At 41.2% G+C, this 19418-nt stretch overlaps 1 protein-coding gene across 3 annotated transcripts in view; it reads right to left on the reverse strand.

Annotated features, from left to right (window-relative positions):
• LOC109032760 (tubulin glycylase 3A) overlaps positions 1-10329 on the reverse strand; it is an 83340-nt gene extending 73011 nt beyond the window's left edge. Inside the window, exons 1-2 of one of the 3 annotated variants that reach the window (XM_072302993.1) lie at positions 10301-10329; positions 595-689 (exon numbers count right to left, since the gene is read on the reverse strand). In XM_072302993.1, coding sequence (XP_072159094.1) covers positions 595-603 — 9 coding nt within the window. In that variant the 5' untranslated portion in view covers positions 604-689; positions 10301-10329. Of the gene's footprint in view, positions 1-594; positions 690-3863; positions 4298-10300 lie in introns of those variants that run through there. The other 2 variants (XM_072302994.1, XM_019045042.2) reach the window with 2 other exon arrangements.
• Between the last annotated feature and the right edge of the window lie 9089 nt (positions 10330-19418).

A 19418-nucleotide genomic window follows, 5' to 3' on the forward strand; every position in this document is an offset into this window, starting at 1 on the left:
AGCCCCTCAATTCCTTCATCTTCGTGTCCGTGTTCTGAGGTTCCTTCTCTCTTGGACGGTCAGAAATGTGAGGCTTGGAGGACACGGTGCATAAGTGCAGTATTTACTATTTCCAGAAATACGCGTTTGAAGTTTCGAAATGACATGGATCCTAATGGCGGAAAGGAAGTTCAAGCTTACTTTTTGATGCTTAAAAATTGGAATTTGGGAACAAATTTTTCACAGAATATCTATTAAGACTAGTTTTACTTGCAATCACTAATATTTTAATTTCCCCAAAGACTGCACTTATGCGCCTTGTCCTCCAAATCCCTCACTGGAAAAAAAACACATTGGATCTAGAGTCCAGACTCTTAAAAACATCGACAAGAAAATACATATACTCTTGATTCAATCAGATTTAAGCTTAAATCAAGAACCAAACCTCTTAATTTGAGCGGATTTCCTTTTGATTCAAGCTCAAATCTGATTGAATCAAGAGTCCTTTTTCTTGTCAATGTTTTCAAGAGTCTGGACTCTAGATCCAATGTGTATTTTTCCAGTGCTCAAATGATGAATGACCGATCGGAGATGATAAGAGACTCGAGTACTCACGGAGCTCATTCTCCAGCCGGCGGCAGCGATCCGAGGACAAGCTCTGCTCCAAGGTGTCACATCCTGGCATGGCCTTCACCGCAAGTGTCCCAAATCTAGTGGCGAAAAAACAAAAGCAAAACAAGAGTGTCATTGAAGAAAATTACAAGAGCGGAGCGAACCTCCGAGGAACGCATTAGCTACACGGGTCACTGGGTCACCGATGCACTCGACCCTAGTTCGTGTCGATGAATCACCAGTCACAACTTTGTTGTCTTGATATTGTTTTAAACGGTTGCCTCAAGGATTTTAACAGGTTCGCATCCGTTTTCATCGCGGTGTGCTGTCGGCGCGACTTCCGAAAAACTTAACGATGCGAGTTGCCGTCTCATGCTGCCTAGCCGTTCTTTCTCTCATGATATGGATTCAACGAGATGGTGAGAATGACAACTCGGTTGAAGACCGACATGCAAGTCTCGTGCTCTATGCCGGATCGTTTGCACTGAAGAGTGCTATACAAGAACCACACATCTCCCATGGAGCGTTCTGATGCGGTATGCGGATTCTGTTCAAAGTGGTGATGTTTACAGCCGTTCATTGAACCTATTACTAGTCGAATCACACTACCAGTGCAGTTCGATTTCACGGGTTATATTGTGTTTTAACGATGACTTTTACAGGTATAGGACCATATTTATTAGAGGGTAGGTCGTAGAAACAAGAGCCCTTTCGAAAAATAGATGAAAGATTGTTAGTTGGTAACTGGCGAAATTCGATTAACGTCCGCCGTAGGAACCATTTTCTGGGGACATTTTTATCAAAAAAGGAGGACGTGCGATTCGTATAGTCTATTGTCTTTATTTCTCAACCATAGTCGCGGTCTTTTTTTAACGATGTGAATTACTTCAGATAAAACAATTTTGCGGGGAAAAATACCTTGTTACGTACAGTTCGGACCATGTTTCTTAGTATTTAATTTTCTTGCAAAAAGTAATAAATGAGGATTTGTCTAATTAATTATAATTGGGCGAATAATAAAAGGTACGGGGCATATCTCTGTCCGAGCTATTTGAAATCGTAGACGGGGACTAATGCACGCAGTTCTGAGGCTTTTGGAATTAACATTAGAATCTTGGAAAGTGCAACTCGTGCGGTTAAACGCAATTTGACGAAATTTTGGAAGTGTTAGCGGGCAAAAAAACAGTAAATGTCACGAAAGTGAAGGCTTTCTTGTGGGCCGGTTTATTTTGATGCATTTCGTCAGTTATCGAAAAAAGCAAAAACATATAAGGGCTAAAAACTTTCATAAGGTGCTTCTTCCACAGTATCCTTAAAAGAGTAAAAAAATGCCAAAGCGTGCTTTTCATGGCAAAGAGCAGTGGCGTGGCGTGCTTTGCGATGTATCGATAGATCAGTCATTCAAACCTATAGAAAAGGATCGATAAACAGGGTATTCGCAGCGAACACCTTAATGATCGATTCTTTACCATAGCTTCAAATGTAGAAATATCGATAATCGATCATTCACGCCACGCACTGGAAAGAGAGAGTGAACTAGCAATTGAGTTAGATCTCTGCTTTTCAATTTCAAAATGTTATTTGTAAGTGTGACTTCATGATTCCAAAGAAATTTGTTTTATTTTTAAAGGAAATTTCACAATTTCAGAAGGTTTACACGGCGTTCTACCGTGGCAAAGCACACGGAGAAAAAAAACTCGTGCGTGGGACCCGAAGTTTAGGTCATATGGATCTCTGAAGTTTTCAGATTGAGCATCTGAACACTTTAGGTCTAGCTGCCGAAGTTCGGATCATACATCTGAAACTTCAGTTCTTACATCTGAAGTACTTCGGTTCTTACATCCGAAGTACTTCAGTTCTCACATCCGAAGTACTTCGGTTCTCACATCTGAAGTACTTCAGATGTAAGAACTGAAGTTTCAGATGTATGATCCGAACTTCGGCAGCTAGACCTAAAGTGTTCAGATGCTCAATCTGAAAACTTCAGAGATCCATATGACCTAAACTTCGGGTCCCACGCACGAGTTTTTTTTCTCCGTGCAGAGTGGATCATCGTATTCCTCAAACTTTTAAAGCTCGTCAAGTACAAACTTCACCTCAATTTCCCAACGAGCGGATCACAACGAAGTGGTCAAGAGGAATAATGACGAAGTATTCCCCTTTTTTAAAAAGTAATATTGATGAAAAAAAATGAGAAAAATTTCCGTGATTTTAATTTGATTACCTTCTAAGATATGTACTTTTCAACGAGAGAGAAAGGTCAAAATTGTTTAAAACTTGTTCGTCAGGCTCTAAGGTTCAGCTTTAAAACGTAGTTAGCATGACATTTTTATCCTAACTGACTAATTTTCCTCCCAAAACGCAGCTGGGTCTCTCTGCATAGTGCAATTCATTGCACCTCAGAGAGATGAAAAAATTCAATCAGGGCAAGAACAGAACAGAGGCACTTTCAGGCATGTCCATGTTTCTTCATTCACGGTTTACGGATATAATACGATAGACTCGTTAAAAACTTATTATTTTAGGTTTACAATTGATTCCTTACAATTTTATCAAATCTTTCTCATTTTGTGTCCCCCTCTCTTCTGTGCCCTTGCCCCTCCCAACGGTGGCAATATACGAGACTCAGGTATTTAACCACGCAAACTCAGCTATTGCCGTTTATGATCTCTATCAGAGACTGATTTAGTGTCTACGTCATTCGATATATCGTCGTTAAATTGTGCCGCTCTTGAAAAGCGTGGCAAAGCGTGCGATATAAAAAAAAAAATCCATTTGCTCTGGGCGCAAGCACCCAGTCATTTTAGCCAACGCAATGTAATAGAGATGAAATTGCGTCGAGATCGAGGATAGTCACTCAGATGTTATTGATCCTCGCGATTTGATCGCTAAAAAATCGTGAGAAAATCCCAGCTTAATTTCAGAATATCACGATTTTTCCGTTGAAAGATGCTACCAGGGCGTGGAATACGTGGAAAATCGAAGGACGAGGCCGCTAAATCAGTCTATTCTAGTAGCCGCGGAAAAATATCATGTTGGGGGTGAAAACTAACCTAAAACGGAGATCGAGGATACTCGCTCAGATGTTGATCCTCGCGATTTGATCGCTAAAAAATCGTGAGCAAATCGCTGCTTAATTTCAAACTATCACGATTTTTCCGATAAAAAATGTTACTGGGGCGTGGATTACGTCGAATATCGGAGGACGAGGCCGCTAAATCAGTCTACTCTAGTAGCCGCGGAAAAATATCATGTTGGGGGTGAAAACTAACCTAAAACGGAGATGGGAGCTGGGCCGGGCACAACACAACACGACGCGCGACGCGGGAGCGGAAACAGGGACTAGGGTAAACACCGGGCGGTGTGAGCATTAACCGTCCCGAGCAAAATAAATAAGGAAATGGCAAGCATACGTCAAAAGTGCAAGGGACGTTGCCTTGTTGTCTTGCCAGACATGTGTGTTGAAAAAACAGAGAGTGTATTTCAGAGACCCCGTACTGATGGTCTCAACTAAAGTCCCATTATACTGAGAGAAAAGACAATACGAATCCATTTCTGCTTGGCTCCTTATAGAGTCAATTTATACTGAGAGTAAAGACACTGCGAATGCATCTCTGATTGGTTCTCGTATTTTAAGCCTTCGCAGTGTCACAAACGGGAATAGAGATTACATTTTCATCAACTGCAAAGATTACAAACTGGAATGGACCGGGGAATTTTGGGCACGGCAAGGGACAATCGGAATGAGAGAAGGAACGGAGATAGGAATTCGGGAATGAGTTGATCAAAGATTACAAAAAACGTTCATTTTGTGTAATCTTTATTCCCGTTCGTGTCACTCATGTTGCCGTGAGAGCGGAGAGAGCAGTAAGTGTCAAATTTTCGAAAGCGAGTTTCCTTCAAAATTCGTCTCTTGTAACTCTTTCAGATGAACTCACTGACATATCTAAAACAGCAAAATCCATCCTAATTGTATAAAAACGAAGCAAATGAGGAAGCCGTAAGAGCGCAAAAAATGACGCAGTTTTAAGCAAAACAGTAGTAAGTGACAATACTCCTCCAGAGAGCCAGTGAAAACAGTACTTCCAAGCTAAGTGCCGCCCTCTTCTGCGAACTTCTTAACTTTTTGCACTTACTGCTCTCTTCGCTATCACGGTAGCATGAACCGCGTTGTCTTAGCTCTCTCTATAGAAGGACTCTAGTATAGAAAATGTAAACCAGGTCGGCAAAAGTTAGTTTAAAACATGTCTGACATATTTTCTAACAATTTAATTGTTAAATCAGCAGTTTCATTTTTTTCGTGTGTAATAGCCTACGGATAAATGCACCCAGGTGAGCAAGAACTTAAAATTTGGGTATCGATATTTGACCATAGATGAGTGTTTGATGGGCACTTCACCGAAAAGCTCATATAAAAGTCAAACCGAACGGATTTATTGCGGTTTGAAGTTGTATTCCCTTCCGTGCGAGTGAATTTTCAACTCAAAGTGCCACTGCCCAGACAAATGTACTGAATAACTGCACAATCTGACACCTCGAGCTTAAGGAGCACCGCCAAGTCGCTTGACGCCGCCCGTGGAGAGAGGGCGGAGGGGTGGGAGGTTGAAAGGGGCGGCCGGTCGGAAAAAGAACGGCTGTCGTGCTCAAAGGCTCTATGAAGTGCAGTAATGAGGGATTTTAATAGTTGAACATTAATGTATTAGCACTTTCCCTGCTCCCGGAGCCCCCCGCGTCCTTTTTGCTCGGCTCGCGTTTCCCTGCACAAGTCATTCGTTAGCCCTTCACCCAGCTGACGGCTCCTTAATCTTAAAGGCGCCGCGCAGTGGGTGGTAAACCGAGTTTCGAGGCAAAAGAGACAGCTTTGAGAATTGAGGAACTCTTAATGATTCTACAGACACCTAGCCCTAGCTGTGCATTATTAGCGCCTACAAGAGTGCAGGAATACTTCACGCATTGCGCCAAACACAGTGCGGTCGCGAAAATTGAGAAAGTTTTGATGATTTTTCAGACGCCTAGTTGTGCAAACTATTACACGAATTAATTGGCTCACAGTATACATGCACTTGAACAAGGAAACAAACACTGCAAAATGTGGCCCAAACTGTACGTAGCAAAGGTAAAATAGTGCCGGGTCCACTTTAGTTTGGCGCCTACAAGAGTGGAGGAATACCTCACGCATTGCGCCAAACACAGTGCGGTCGGCGGTCAGCTCGACGCGCGTATTAGCGCCTACAAGAGTGCAGGAATACTTCGCGCATTGCGCCATACACCGCACCGTGCGATCGCCGCGCGCCGGTCGGCGCAACGCAAGTATCAGCGCCTACAAGAGTGAAGGAATACTTCTCGCATTGCGGCAAACACATTGCGGTCGCGAGAGTTGAGGAAGTTTTGATTTTACAGACGCGCATCTTGCTTTGCAAACTATTGCGCACGAATGAATTGGTGCACATTATACGTACATTTAAACAAGAAAAAAACACTAAGAAATGTGACCCGAACTGTATGTAACAAATGTGGTAAAATAATGCCGAGTCCACTTTTTTTTTTTGTGGGAAAAGGAAGGCATCTGCCTGAGCTGAACACTCTTCTCCCTGTCTTGATACCGTCTCTTGTACCGATGTCAAGTTTTGTACCATTACTCATTTGAGCTCAAAATTTGAGACTACAATTGAAATTTTTGAACTTTTTGTCCTCGCTTTCTCCGCTAAAAAGCGCAAATAAATCGACCATCGATATTATCCAATTTGAAGCTATTGTAAAGAATCAATTATTAGAGCATACCCTGATGATCGATCCTTTTTCATAGGTTTAAATAATAGATCAATCAATCCATCATTTTTGCAAAACACCGGATGATCAGTTATCGACATTTCCCCATTTGAAGCTATGGCGAAGAATCGATTATCAAGGTGTTTGTTGCGAACACCCTGTATATTGATCCTTTTCCATAGGTTTAAATGGCAGATCAATCGATGTATCGCGAAACACGCCACGCCACTGTTGGTAAAGAATCGATTATTAAGGGATATTCTGATGATCGATCCTTTTCCGTAGGTTTAAATGGCAGATTAATCGATTGATCGCCTTTGCAAATCACACCACGCCACTGCACGTCATTCCTGTCGCCACTAAGCCGCATTCTCGTCCTCCCCTCTCTCGTGTAATAGGGGTGAGATTTTATGCCATACGTCTGCGTGACGTGGTTTAGTGGTGTAATGACCTAATGGCTATGACCTCGGTTAGCCTTTCGGCCTTACATGACAGCTTCTGAGCGCAGCTTGCATTTAATTGTTCCTCGCATCGGGAAACTCGCACGTTAATTTTGAATCGCGAGCTTTGGCGGAACTAGGTTACGTCGACCCCTATCAATGTGCATAATCGCAATTGCGCGCCCTTTATCGGTGCTCTCATTCACTCATACACTTGCCGCACAATTGAACGTATTTGTGCCAAAAGGAACTATGTCTCACGCAAACCCTATGTACATAGTTCTTTTTAGCATTAACACGTCCAATTGAGGCGTCTTGAAGCTAAAAAAGCAAAGTCCATTTTGCTGATGAGCACCACTACATCATTATTCCTACGTAATCTGCGACTCATCAGAAAAATGGTTTTTGCTCCCTCTGCTACAAGATGCTGCAAATGAACTACATTAATTGCAATAAGAAACCACTATTTCTGGCTCATTTTAGAAAACTCATATGTGCCATTGGTTTCCCTACGCAGAAAGGTGCTTTCATGGAAGAGCCAGAAATAGTGGTTCCTAATGGCAAAGTGCATTCCAAATCAAGTAATGGGTGCGTATTGTAAACTGACGCTGGAGTGAAAACACAGTTTGTTCTTCAAGGCGGATGTTCAGCACTGTAGAAAACCGATTAATATTCGATCGAACATTTGATAATTTCCGGATTTTAGAACATTTTTTAGAATTTCTGAGTACACCGTTAAACAATTTAAGCGTGAAATTCTGTGCCAGAGTCTATATCGTACCCCTAATGATATGAATACGGATCGGAATCTTTTCTCTTTGTTTGCATGGTGCGTGTTAAGTACTTTGTTTACATGCCAAATAAAAGTACGTTCTGTAGTTGATGCAGTGTTGGAAATAATTTTGGATTTAAGTCAAAATCATACATTGTTGAAGGAATCTATACGATAGTTAAAATGTCTCGTTGAATTAAGATAATGGAATTTAATTTCACAATACACAGTCAATCGCAGAAAACTAAAGTTAGCTGCAGAATAGCATGAGATGCGCCCTAACCGCCTTTCACGCTTACTTCATTTACTTTTATTTGCCTCGGGTTGATTGGCAACAAAGCGAGATCATTTACAGAGTAGAGACAACTACTGGAAAGCGTGGCATTCACAGGCCCTCTAATTTTATGTTTCGCCTGGCATGCTATGCAAACCTCTTAACGTTGTGATTCCACCTAATGGGACTCCCGATAATTTTTCAAGGTTCTCGGGAGGTATCAGATGACCTACCTTCTTCAAAGTTGACTCGACCATGATCTCTTTCTTCCTCTCCGCTTTTGTGCACTCCCTCCGACCGTGCGGTGGAATTTCTGTGCCATCGCGTAAAGTATGGTTAATTTACGTAAAACGACAAAACCTCAAATTAAACCCCAGTCTCATGGATATATTACTTATATTATCTATATCTTAAATTATCGATTACTCCGATGGTTGACAGACAAAGTGACAAAAGTAGGTCTATTTTATTAAAAAATAAAGCCGAAAGTGATACGTGCGTGGTTCACATATCAAAAGGGGAGACGAATTAAAGGATGAGGCAGGAGAAAGAAGGAGGAGGGAGAAGAAAAAGGGAAGAGGTGAGAGACGGGGAAATAAAGAGGACAAGGAAGGTCCTCTTTCCCTCTTTTTCTTCTTTTTGGTTCTTCCTCTTCTTACTTTCATTCTTCTTTCTCTTAACTTTCTCTTATTCTTCTTCTCTTGCTTTATTCCTCTCCCCCTTCTTCCTCTCCTTATTCTTCTTCTCCTTTCTCATTTGACATAATACTAACAGTTGTAAGAACCGAGTGTGTAAGATGCAAGTTAGTGCTTCCGGCAAAAAATGGTTACATCAAACTCACCCTGGCAGATTTTAATGTTTAATAATTGGATTGTATTAGGCATATGCTAGGAGTGCTTAAAATTAAAATTCCTATAACTGCTACACTGTAAATTACCATAGCATGAGGTTTATCAAGAAGCAGCAACAATTTGTATGACTATGTTCGCAACAGACTTTACCCTACGTAGTTAAAATAGTAAGTAATATTAATAATTAAGATCTGAGAATTATTTACAAGATTAAAATAAATCGATGAGAACATGAACACTTTAGAATGATTTAGGTCACATTGCAACGAGACAGTACGGCACGTAGGTGAATAGGGCTATGCGCTGTGTTGAGGAAGAAAAAGAGGCGAGGGCGCCGTACCAAGAGCAGTGATACAATAGTTCGGCCTTTGAAGTAGTGCGGAGTATCATGCGGAATTGAAGGGGATTTTTGCCGTCTTGCGCTCAACGGGGAGATTCAGTATACTGCAATAAATAATTGCTATCGCGCTTCGCCAAAACTGCGGATCTGTGGAGGGTGTTCGTTGGAGATAAGATGTTCTTGATTAACTGCCGGTCGATTATTGAATCGTTATCGAACGGTAAAGCTTCGAAAATGCCTCCTTAGCAACAATCTTGTTTCTTGTCGCAACAATCTTGTTTCATATCGCAACAATGACCGCGCTCGTCTTGCATTGGCAACAATTAGAAGAAAACGTAGCAAGTCAATTTTTATTTTATCATCTAAGTTTTTCGATGAAACAAGCCAACAAAAGACTGTAACGTGAGATGGAACAATGGGATTAGCCAGTTTAATTGCGCCTCTGAAACAATGGCATACTTAATTTAGAGAGCCAATTTTCCCGTAAGAAATCAACGTTTGTGGACGAATATATTCAATTGAGGCACTAAAAAAAGTACTAGTGACATCGTTGATTTATATTTCTTAAGCAGTTTGACAGGTGTTTTTGAAGCTAAATGGTCTTTGTTAGGAAAATAATCTTTAAATTCATTATAGGAGGGGCTTGGAGACAAGGCGGAAAAGTGCGGTTTTTGAAAAAAATTAAGATATTAATGATTTTAAGTACAACTAGTCTTGGTACATACAGTGGCCGCTCGCTAATTCGAAACTCAAGGGACCGAGCAATTTTTTCGTATTAACGGGTTTTCGAAATATCGAAATTTCGAATTATAGAGAGTGGCAACAAGGAAAATTCGAACTAACGGGGTTTTCAAGACAGCTCTGTAATTCGAAGTAATGGGCCCAAAACGCTCTATAATTCGAAATTATGGGATGATAGGAAAATAAAAATATGTATGTACGAGTTTTTTAAGGGCGAGAACAGGGACCCACCAGGTCCTACAGGGTTTTCTGTAAAAAAAAAATCGCTCCCAAATTCCAATTTTTAGGCGTCAAAAAGTTAGTTTGAACTTTTTTCCTGCCATAAGGATCCATGTAATTTCGAAACTTCGAACACGTATTTCTCAAAATAGCAAAAACTGCACTTATGCGCCTTGTCCTCCAAGCCTCTCATATGTTCATTGCGTGAAGGTAAAACTTCAGAAAATAAATGAAATTCTTTATTCGATCACACCTTTATGCAATCTTGAAACTTCAGGTTTTGTAAAGAAATCATGTAATTACCTTCACCATTAAAACAGTCCACATTGAAGATATAACGTTTTCCTCGATTTTACCGATGAAAGGATGATCACGTCGAGTTAAAAAAAGGAAGAGAAGAGATCTAAAAAAAAGAAAGAAATGATCTCAAAAGACGCACGTAGACGCGGAAAAGAGAGAGGAACAATCAAACCTCAAGATCAACGCCCGAACATGCTCCGTACAGCGTACAACAGACAAAAAACAACAATTAGATAAAAACAAGTTATGACGTCATATTCGTTGTAGTGCATGCATGATGTGCTGAGTGTCGGGTCCTTTCGGGAGGGTGTGAGCGCGCATCGAATAGTCAGCATAACACGAAACTATTTCATCTGGACTTTACCATGAGACTAAGTAATGGTGGTCTCTTACACGAATAAGAGCTCATGCGAGACTGCGGGTATGTTTTTTCATTCTTGGTCCTGTCAAAATGATCGGCAGATTTTGACGGAGATTGAGGTTAATCCATCAGCGGCACAGCGCACAGTAAGGAGAAATGGGTCATTTAGTGGATAACAACTTAAAATTTGGAAGAAAAAATAAAGTTTTGCTTGATATTTAGCAAGTATCCTCCTGTGAATATGAGGGAATTTTCTGGAAAAATCACTCATTTCACCTTTAACTCACAATCTCAAAAAAGTCAAAAAAGCAATGTGATGAAAAATTCGCACGTTCTAGCTCTCTTTGCAAAATTAGAATTACGCTAACGCGGCATCGATTCCTATGCAATTTTGTTTGTTGAACAGCCATTATAAGTAAAGCCCTGATTTAAAACCCAAGTAAGATCTTAAACTCGATATCCAAGTCAATTCAATCCATTTTGGTCTTAAATTGACCTCAAAAAGGCTTACATTTTCCTAAATTCGAAAATTATGACATGTACTTAGATCTTAATGAGTTAATGATCAAAAAATCATGTGTTACGAAAAAATTATGTAGGTTTCGAGTAGAGGCTGATCCAGGGACGACGTGGGGGGAGGGGGGGTGTACGGACCTCTACCGTTCGCCCGAAAAAGGAGGAAGAAAAAGAGAAGAAAGAAAGAAGGAAGGGAGGACAGAAATATTTGGTTACTATTCACGACAAAATTGACTCAAACCCCATACTATATGCTTTAAAATTTCGCAAATTTTCTAGGAAGAGCCCCTTTGACACCCTCCCCCCCTTTCGCAGTGTCTGGATCTGTACCTGAGGGTTTGAACCTCCTCTTGAGGAATTGAAGAATGTAATAAAGAGCTAGAACGCGTTTTTTTCATCATTCCACAATTTTGAATTTTAGCCGTCACTTGGAGATTGTAAATGAGGGCCAACATTCTTGTCGTGAGACTTTTTCTTATTCTAAGGGAAAGATCTGGTTACAAGGAAAAATACATATTCTCCTTCAAGTTATGAAAGTTCTCCCACGAAATGAAACATTTTTCCCACTGTCGGGCGGCGCGCGGTGATTAGCGGAATAAATTAGCACGTTCCGAGGCAGCGCAGCGGCTCGTAATAGCGCCGGCAATGACAGCGGCGAGTAGTTGTTTCCGTGAGGATCTGACGTCAATTTCGACCAATCGCAGAGCGCGAAGATTCTGCGCGTCCCCACCAGGACTACGGCGAGATCTCTTCGGTGAGAGAGAGAACATTTTATAACCTTTTATTATTCTCTCGGGACCGCGCGCGCGACGCGGAACGCGCGGCGTGGCGTGGCGTGGCGTGGCGTGCGCGTCGCGCCACCGATCAGAAATCACTGCTTTGTTTGCCCCGTTGTTGATGCTATTCTGACTTTTGAACTGTGCTTTTATTTACCGAGGGAGGCTCTCTCCCCGGCCGCTACAAGGTTCAACCCCCGACATTCACACTGCGTTCTCAGAAGGCAGTCTTGCAGAAATGAAAAAATAAAAATAAAACATTTTTTAAAAAAAATCTTTTATATTCTGATAAAATCATTTTCAAGACACTCGATCGAAGGGGTGAGGAAGGGGAGTTCAAAGTCCAACTTAGGTAACTTCAATTTGTTCGTCCGGGAGATTTCGACGATTTCGCTGGCTGCGAAGCAGCCTCTAGGGGCGCGTATAGCGGCAAGGGGGCAGAGCTCCCAAGTAAACACATAAATGAAAAAAAATGGGTCACAATTTGCAATCACTCAGGAAAAAAAAATCGTCTACATATCGTCGGCTCAAAAATCACGAAATTAGGTCCGACAAAAAAATGCGCACTTCGGTAGAACGGGATTATGAGACTTACGGCTGTAGTGACCGAAGAATAAATCAGTAATAAAAGATAAATTTAGCAACAAGGCACTCCGCCTAAATTGGTAAGTGCAACAATACGACAGGATGCACCCGCACATTTGTCCGAGCTCAAATTGTAAGAGTCATTCGTAGAAAAACAAGTAACCTGGGACAGGTGAAACAAAATTAAAAGGTTTCGGCCATAAAAGTGTCGAGGCCAAGTGAGCCAGATTTATCGCACGGGCCTTTGTCGGAGCCCGCTGCGAAGGGGGGGGGGGGGCTTAACGGGAAAGTAAAGGCCAGTGGGCCTAAAAACTAGCAGGACCAACCAGAGCGTTTTAAATCGTACTGTGATGAAATTGCATACGATCTTTCAATTTTACAAGATTTTGTGGGACTCCAAAGAGCGTGGACCCCAATGGATTTGAATTCGGGCCTTCTTCTTAAACATAATTTTTTCGTGATTTGCATAAAGTTGTGACTATTGGACCCAAATGCGAAGGTTCTATAACCACAGAAGCTCCTTGTCGTATCTTTCTTCTCTTTTAGTTTCCTCGGTTTGCAGAACGTTTCTCCGAAAAATGGAAAATGCTGAAATATTAATAGAGACTGTGGATAAGATTTACTGTGAAAGTAAATGAGTGCGAGACAATTTTCACTTTTAAAAATTCAGATACATGTTTTCCTCTTCTAGATGTGGCCTATGCCCTCCTCGCTAATATCGCCGCTTCTCTGGAGGAAGGACGTATTGCGATTTCCGAAAGAGCCGTAGAAAAAATGGATCTATGTGGAAAACAGGACTCACGTGGAAATTGAGATTAGCCCTTACACGTTAGAAGGGCAACAATGTAATCCTTATTAAGAAGATCGATCGATGACCGAATTTTAAAAAAATTCCAATCCGCTCATTTGCGTATAACTCGTTTTTCGACTGACAAAAAAGACATAACTACACATTGCGATGAGCCTGGGATACCGTTCAGTTGTATGAGCTACTGGGTTTATCTCAAAAGGTAGTACGCCCTTGGGTCAACTAGTGATCGCAGAAAATATCCTCAGGAGGAAAATTTCATAAATAGACTGAGTTCATCAGAAAGCAACCAACCCACATTTTCGAGAAAGTTGAGTTCAGAATGTTATTTAGTTCCTCTAGTTGTGTATTTTCTTCTGCCAAAAATTCAAATTCGAAAAAAATATAAAAGTCTGTGAAAAGAGGGGTTAAAGTTTACTTTCTACATTGAGTCTTATGGAGAAATCAAACTTCAAACCTCTTTTTTTCAGTTTCAACTTGATGTGGGTTGGTTCCCTTCTGATAAACTTCGGTCCAAATGACGTGTAACGAAATTGTAAAAGTCGCGGTTAGTCACAGAACCTTTCTATCACACATGTACGTACACGATTGAATCATCTATATCGATAATCCTTATCAATCACTGATTGACACAACTCGCATCAAAAAAGTTATTTCAGTCGGTGACGCAACATGATGCATTGATGCATGATGCATCCCTATGTTTTGCAACGATGAATATTGGGTTATATACATTTAGACACCCAATAATTTCCTGCGTTTCAAAATTTTCATGATTTTCTTTTGGTATTCCATAAAAAAGAAAAACTCCTCAATATTCTTGTGTGCAGAATATTTTTTTAATAAACTTCAAGCCGTGTAAAGTTTTCTTCTTTCTCTTCGAAAAATAAAACAGAAGCAGAAATTTCGAAACATCGCAAAGGAGATACGTGATTTTGCACTTATCCATCGATATTTCAGAAAATATTTCGAGAATGGGTCAGTTGCGTCGGTCATATAATCGTGTTTTGATGCTTTATTCTTGTAGTTAAGCTGAAAATAATAAGATCTGTCCAAACAGCAACTTTCTGCGTTGAATATTAACCGATATATCACGCTTAGAAAAACTCGATTTATGACGTCATCCACCGCAGTATTACATACCATGTTATGAACTACCGCGGTGGATGACGTCATAAACCCGACTTTTCAATGGACGATATTTCGGAATATTAAACGCAAAAAGTTGCCGTTTGGGCGGATCTTATTATTTTCAGCTTATCTAAAAGAATAAAGCATCAAAACACGATTCTATGACCAGCGCAACTGACCCATTTTCGAAATATTTTTTGAAATATCGGTAGTTCATAACATGGTATGTAATACTGCGGTGGATGACGTCATAAACCGGACTTTTCAAAGGACGATATCTCGGAATATTCAACGTAGAAAGTTGCTGTTTGGGGAGATCTCCTTATTTTTAGTTAACCTATTTTTAGTTACAAGAATCAAGCATCAAAACACGACCAGCGCAACTTGCCCATTCACTCAACGTCAACGTACGCATAAAGACAAAGCATTGCGCTAGCTAGACTTGTTGGCGGAGCTTATTTTCACCACGGCGAGACGAGCACAGAAAATATGGGAATAAATTTGCGAAGAAAATACCTCGACCTTGATTTTCAGTCGGGAGCACGTGATTCGCGAGAGGATCGCGCGCTATGATGAAAATTGCAAGTCACCGAGACGGTGAGGTGCTGGATCTACTGCATATGTCGAGAGACAAGATCTTGCATTCCAGAAAAGCGACATTCACCTCCGCGGTCTAAGGCTACAAAGGTCTCGACTTTTTTGCTAAGTTTAGGTATTTTCAAATCCCACCCTTCCGACAGGAAATAAATAAACAATCGATTAAAGTTGTTGTTCACAGAGAAACTCTAAAGTATTAGCATCTTTAACAGTAAAAAAATGTAAATTTTGCGATGCGTATTGCCAAAATGCGCGAGCTTCGAATTCAAGTTAAATTTTCACTCGAGGATCCTAAGGTTTTTGTGGCGACGAATTTGAACTCAATCCCTGCGTTTCCTAAAGAGGCACAAAAAGGTTTTCCAGTGACAGGATAACTGTCATAAATTATTAAATTAAATTGTTTAATTAAACTAACTTGACTCCAGTAGAGAGGAGGAAAAATCTTTGACTTGAAATTTTTTCTTTATGTTGGAATTTTTTTTCGTATTTATATTTTTTCGAATGCCAAAAAAATTCCGTTTTTTTTTTAAAAAAAAGGACGTTCCCTTTTTTTAAAAAAAGTTTTTTAAGTTTTTTTTTTTCAGTGCAGTGTTACGATAATCGACTACACCTAATTGACGGTATTGTGGTCGTAACAGAGGAAGGATCGCCATACACCCCTTCTTTCTGGAGGAGGAAAAACAAACAGCCTGATGGCAGGAAATCAAGATAAATTGCATCACACACCATACTTAAACGAAGTGCTGTAGCTACCCCCCACTCCAGCAGACCGGCCGGCCGGTCTGGGTGCTCACTGTGACTTGTTAAAATCATAGCCTCAATTTTCCTGCATCATTGCGCCGCGTCAGCCTCTCACACGCTTCCAGAAGCCTTAGAAGCTGCTTCAATTTTGCAGATCACGATTGGACGGCGTCGGTTGTAGCATGGCCAGCAAATAAAGCGTTGCCAATTCGTGTACTAATCACCCGCCGAAGTAGACATTTTTTTTGCTCTAAAAACCACACCACAACCATGCAACAATGCTTTCATCAGTGTATGACTCATGGCTGGAAGAGTCCAAAGCAGCATGCCTTGCAAGGTCCATGTAATAATATTGTAGAAAATTCCAAATTTATTGTGCGACCAAAATCGCGATTAAAGTGCTTACCTGCGTAAATGCAATGAAATTGAAACGAATCAATTTCAGGCCTATCGCTAGTTGCCTTTTTTAAGGCGGTGATCAGCGAAGCAGAAACTTTTGAGCAACATGAAAAGTAAAAACTATGCCGACTCAACTTTAATATTGTTTATGCTTTTCTTAGTATTAAGATGTTGCCTATACAGCGAAATTGAAGGCACCTTTCGAATACAGACGATGCGTGCCAGCAAATTCAAATCTTAGTATAGGCATGAAAAGCGATAAAAATGTGTGTTTTCCGAATTGATAACTATTCGCGCTCCCCGGTATGTTTTGCTGCCTATGCAGGAGAATTTAAGGCGAACTTTAAACGGACGATACCTACCAACAGCAATGTTCATAACAACGTGCATAATCTCTTAAATTGGAGGGAAGAATTAATGTGTTTTTCGGGTAGAGAACTTTTCGCGCTATCCGGTGTTTTAGTTGCCTATGCGGCGAAATTAAAGACAATTCTCAATTGAACCCTTCTGACTATCATCCCCTCAAATTGTGTCTTCGCCAGATTTAGCGAGCTTCCAGAAATACCCTCGTTTCTCCTCCGTAGGAAATCATTCCAACACGACATTGGAAAAAAGCCTCAAAGAGTGGTCACACACGATCGTCAATTTGGATAGCCAGAATTTATTTAAGTTTTTTCAGCTGCAGTTCTTCTATTGCAGGTGAAAAATAGTGGTCAAAAGCTCTCTGATGCATCTATTCCTACCTGACAGTCACAGCATGCTTACAAGTTTTGGCCTCTTTTTAAGGGGCATATTATTGTATGCTAATGATGGTTAATTGTGAATGTAGCACAATGATTGAATTCCCGACGTGTCCTTCATTAGTAAGCTTTCGAAGTCGAAATTAAGTCGATCAAGTTTGGATTCGGAGTCTCGGGCACTGTTTTTATATTACAGTAAACCTCTCCCCCCTTTTTGTACAATTTTAGTGCGTTACAAAAGACAAGAAAAAATGGTTGATGAATTCCACTCTAAGTCGGGATGAATAAACCCAACATCATACAGTTTGGTTTATGAATGCCATTATTTTATCCGGAACTACCTGTATGACAAAATTATATTGACGAATGGTTGCCTTTTTACCGACGCCGTCGTTAGATTGATTCAAATCAACCTTTTTTCCCAGCGAACTTTATCGCACCAACAACTGTAATCGCGCTAGTATTCCAATTTCAGAACCATATCGATACCGAATTGTACAGGAAAAAGACCGTATATGAACACTCGAGCGTTGCCAAAAATCCTCTTCCTCGATTTTTTACCACAGCTTCAAATGGGGACCCTGGGAAAAATTTGCGATGGGAGCTGCGTTTCAAAATACCATAGGAGTTCTTATAGCCGACTGAAGAAGGCGGTAGAAAATCATGTAGCTGGCTGTAGAAAGTGGAAAAAATCATACGCCCGGGCTACACGAAGCGATAAAAAATTATACAGCCGGGCTATAGTTCCTATCGCCGGGCTTTACACTTTATCGCCTGGCTGTTGCTTTTTCGCCATCGGCTATAAAGGCTATAAGAAATTGTGTAGAAATTCGTGTGCTTTGTAAATCCTTAAGTTTGCACGGAATCACCTTAATATTTACAAAACGCACATTATATATTCCTTTACTACATATTTATTTCATCAATTGAAATGAGAATAATCCATACAGCGGGTGCAAACATTTCAAAGTCATGAGTTGAAAAACGCTGACTCCACGAGATTAAATATTAGAGCCTAACACAAAGCGGAGCGGCGGCGCACTGGCCCCTACAAACCTAACAGGGATACTTCACGCATTGCGCAATGCGTGAAGTATCCCTGTTAGGTTTGTAGGCGCCAATGCGCGTTACGCGCTAGCGGCCCGCCCGCCGCCGCTCCGCGCCGCAGCGTACCACGGCGCTTGAAGCAACTATTTCACACCAGAGGTATTGCACAGTATCATACGAAATTGAAGGCGCTCCAACATATTAAGAATGGCAGGCATCCTTCAAAAGTACAGAGCTTTCCTCGCAAAATAAATCAAGATACTACGGCCCAAAAAGAGAGCAGTGAGTAAGTCCTAGCATCCGTAATTAGTAACGTTTAGCATACACTTTATCGCCAGGCTGTTGCTTAATCGCCATTGCCTATAAAAGGCTATAAAGAAATTGTGTTGCCGGCTGTAGGAGCTAGAGTACCTATATAGCGAGAGTATAGACAGATGTAAAACTCCGAAAATCCATCAGGCCTTCACCGATGCCTCCGCGAATAAAGTTAGGTCCCAGAAATGCAGCCAACCTATGAATTTCAATTATCCAGAACGATTTATTAATACAATTCTTACGAACCATCGTTTATAAAGCACGTATTTGACTTAGTTTTTGCATAAATTTACTCATTTTCGTGGAAGAACGCTCATTTATGTACTTTCCTAGCCATCTTCGTAAGAATTAGAATCTACCGACTGGCAGTGAAATTTAGTGCGTCAGAAGTTGGTTAGAAGGGTGGCTGCACTTTTGGGCCCTAAGCCCTCCATGAAGCGATCTGTCCATACTCTCGCTATACAGGTACTCTAGTAGGAGCTATTGCAAATCTTACAGCCGGCTGTAGGTCTATGGTATTTTGGAACACAGATTCTACTGCCAATTTTTACCAAGGGATATATCGTTAATCGATTATTCACGCCTCGCCATTGGATATGTTCCTTTTCGTTCGTTCAGCCTCCTTCCGTACATTTCCGTTCGTCACCCGAATGGGTGGATCGCGGAGTTGAACCGACACCGACGCGTTGGCCCAGTTGCGAGTGTAAACATCGAGGGTCAATAATCCTTCTGGAAAAGCTGAGAACAGGTGATGAAAGACGCCGAGATCTTGTGCATCGCGACGCGATCCGCGCGCGTCGCGTCGGTGACTCAGGCGCGCGCGGCCGCGGTCGCCGCGATGACTCATGACTCGCCGCGCGCTCGCCGCTCTCCGATTTTCCATCTCGCTCGCACTGCTCCTACCTGGGCACAACCGGGGAGCATAGTGGTGGTGCTAGTATCCCCACCTGGGTCCCCCAGGCTTGCCGCTTCGAACCGCAAAAATGAGGCTTTTACTGAATGGTCACGCCGCCGGTAAACTTGGGGGAAACCAAAAAAAGCAAATTACACAACTGGTAACAAGACTAATTTTCACATAACACGGAAAAAATTAAATTGCTGATTT

Source organism: Bemisia tabaci, chromosome 7, assembly GCF_918797505.1.
Source record: "Bemisia tabaci chromosome 7, PGI_BMITA_v3".
NCBI classification, from domain to species: domain Eukaryota; kingdom Metazoa; phylum Arthropoda; class Insecta; order Hemiptera; family Aleyrodidae; genus Bemisia; species Bemisia tabaci.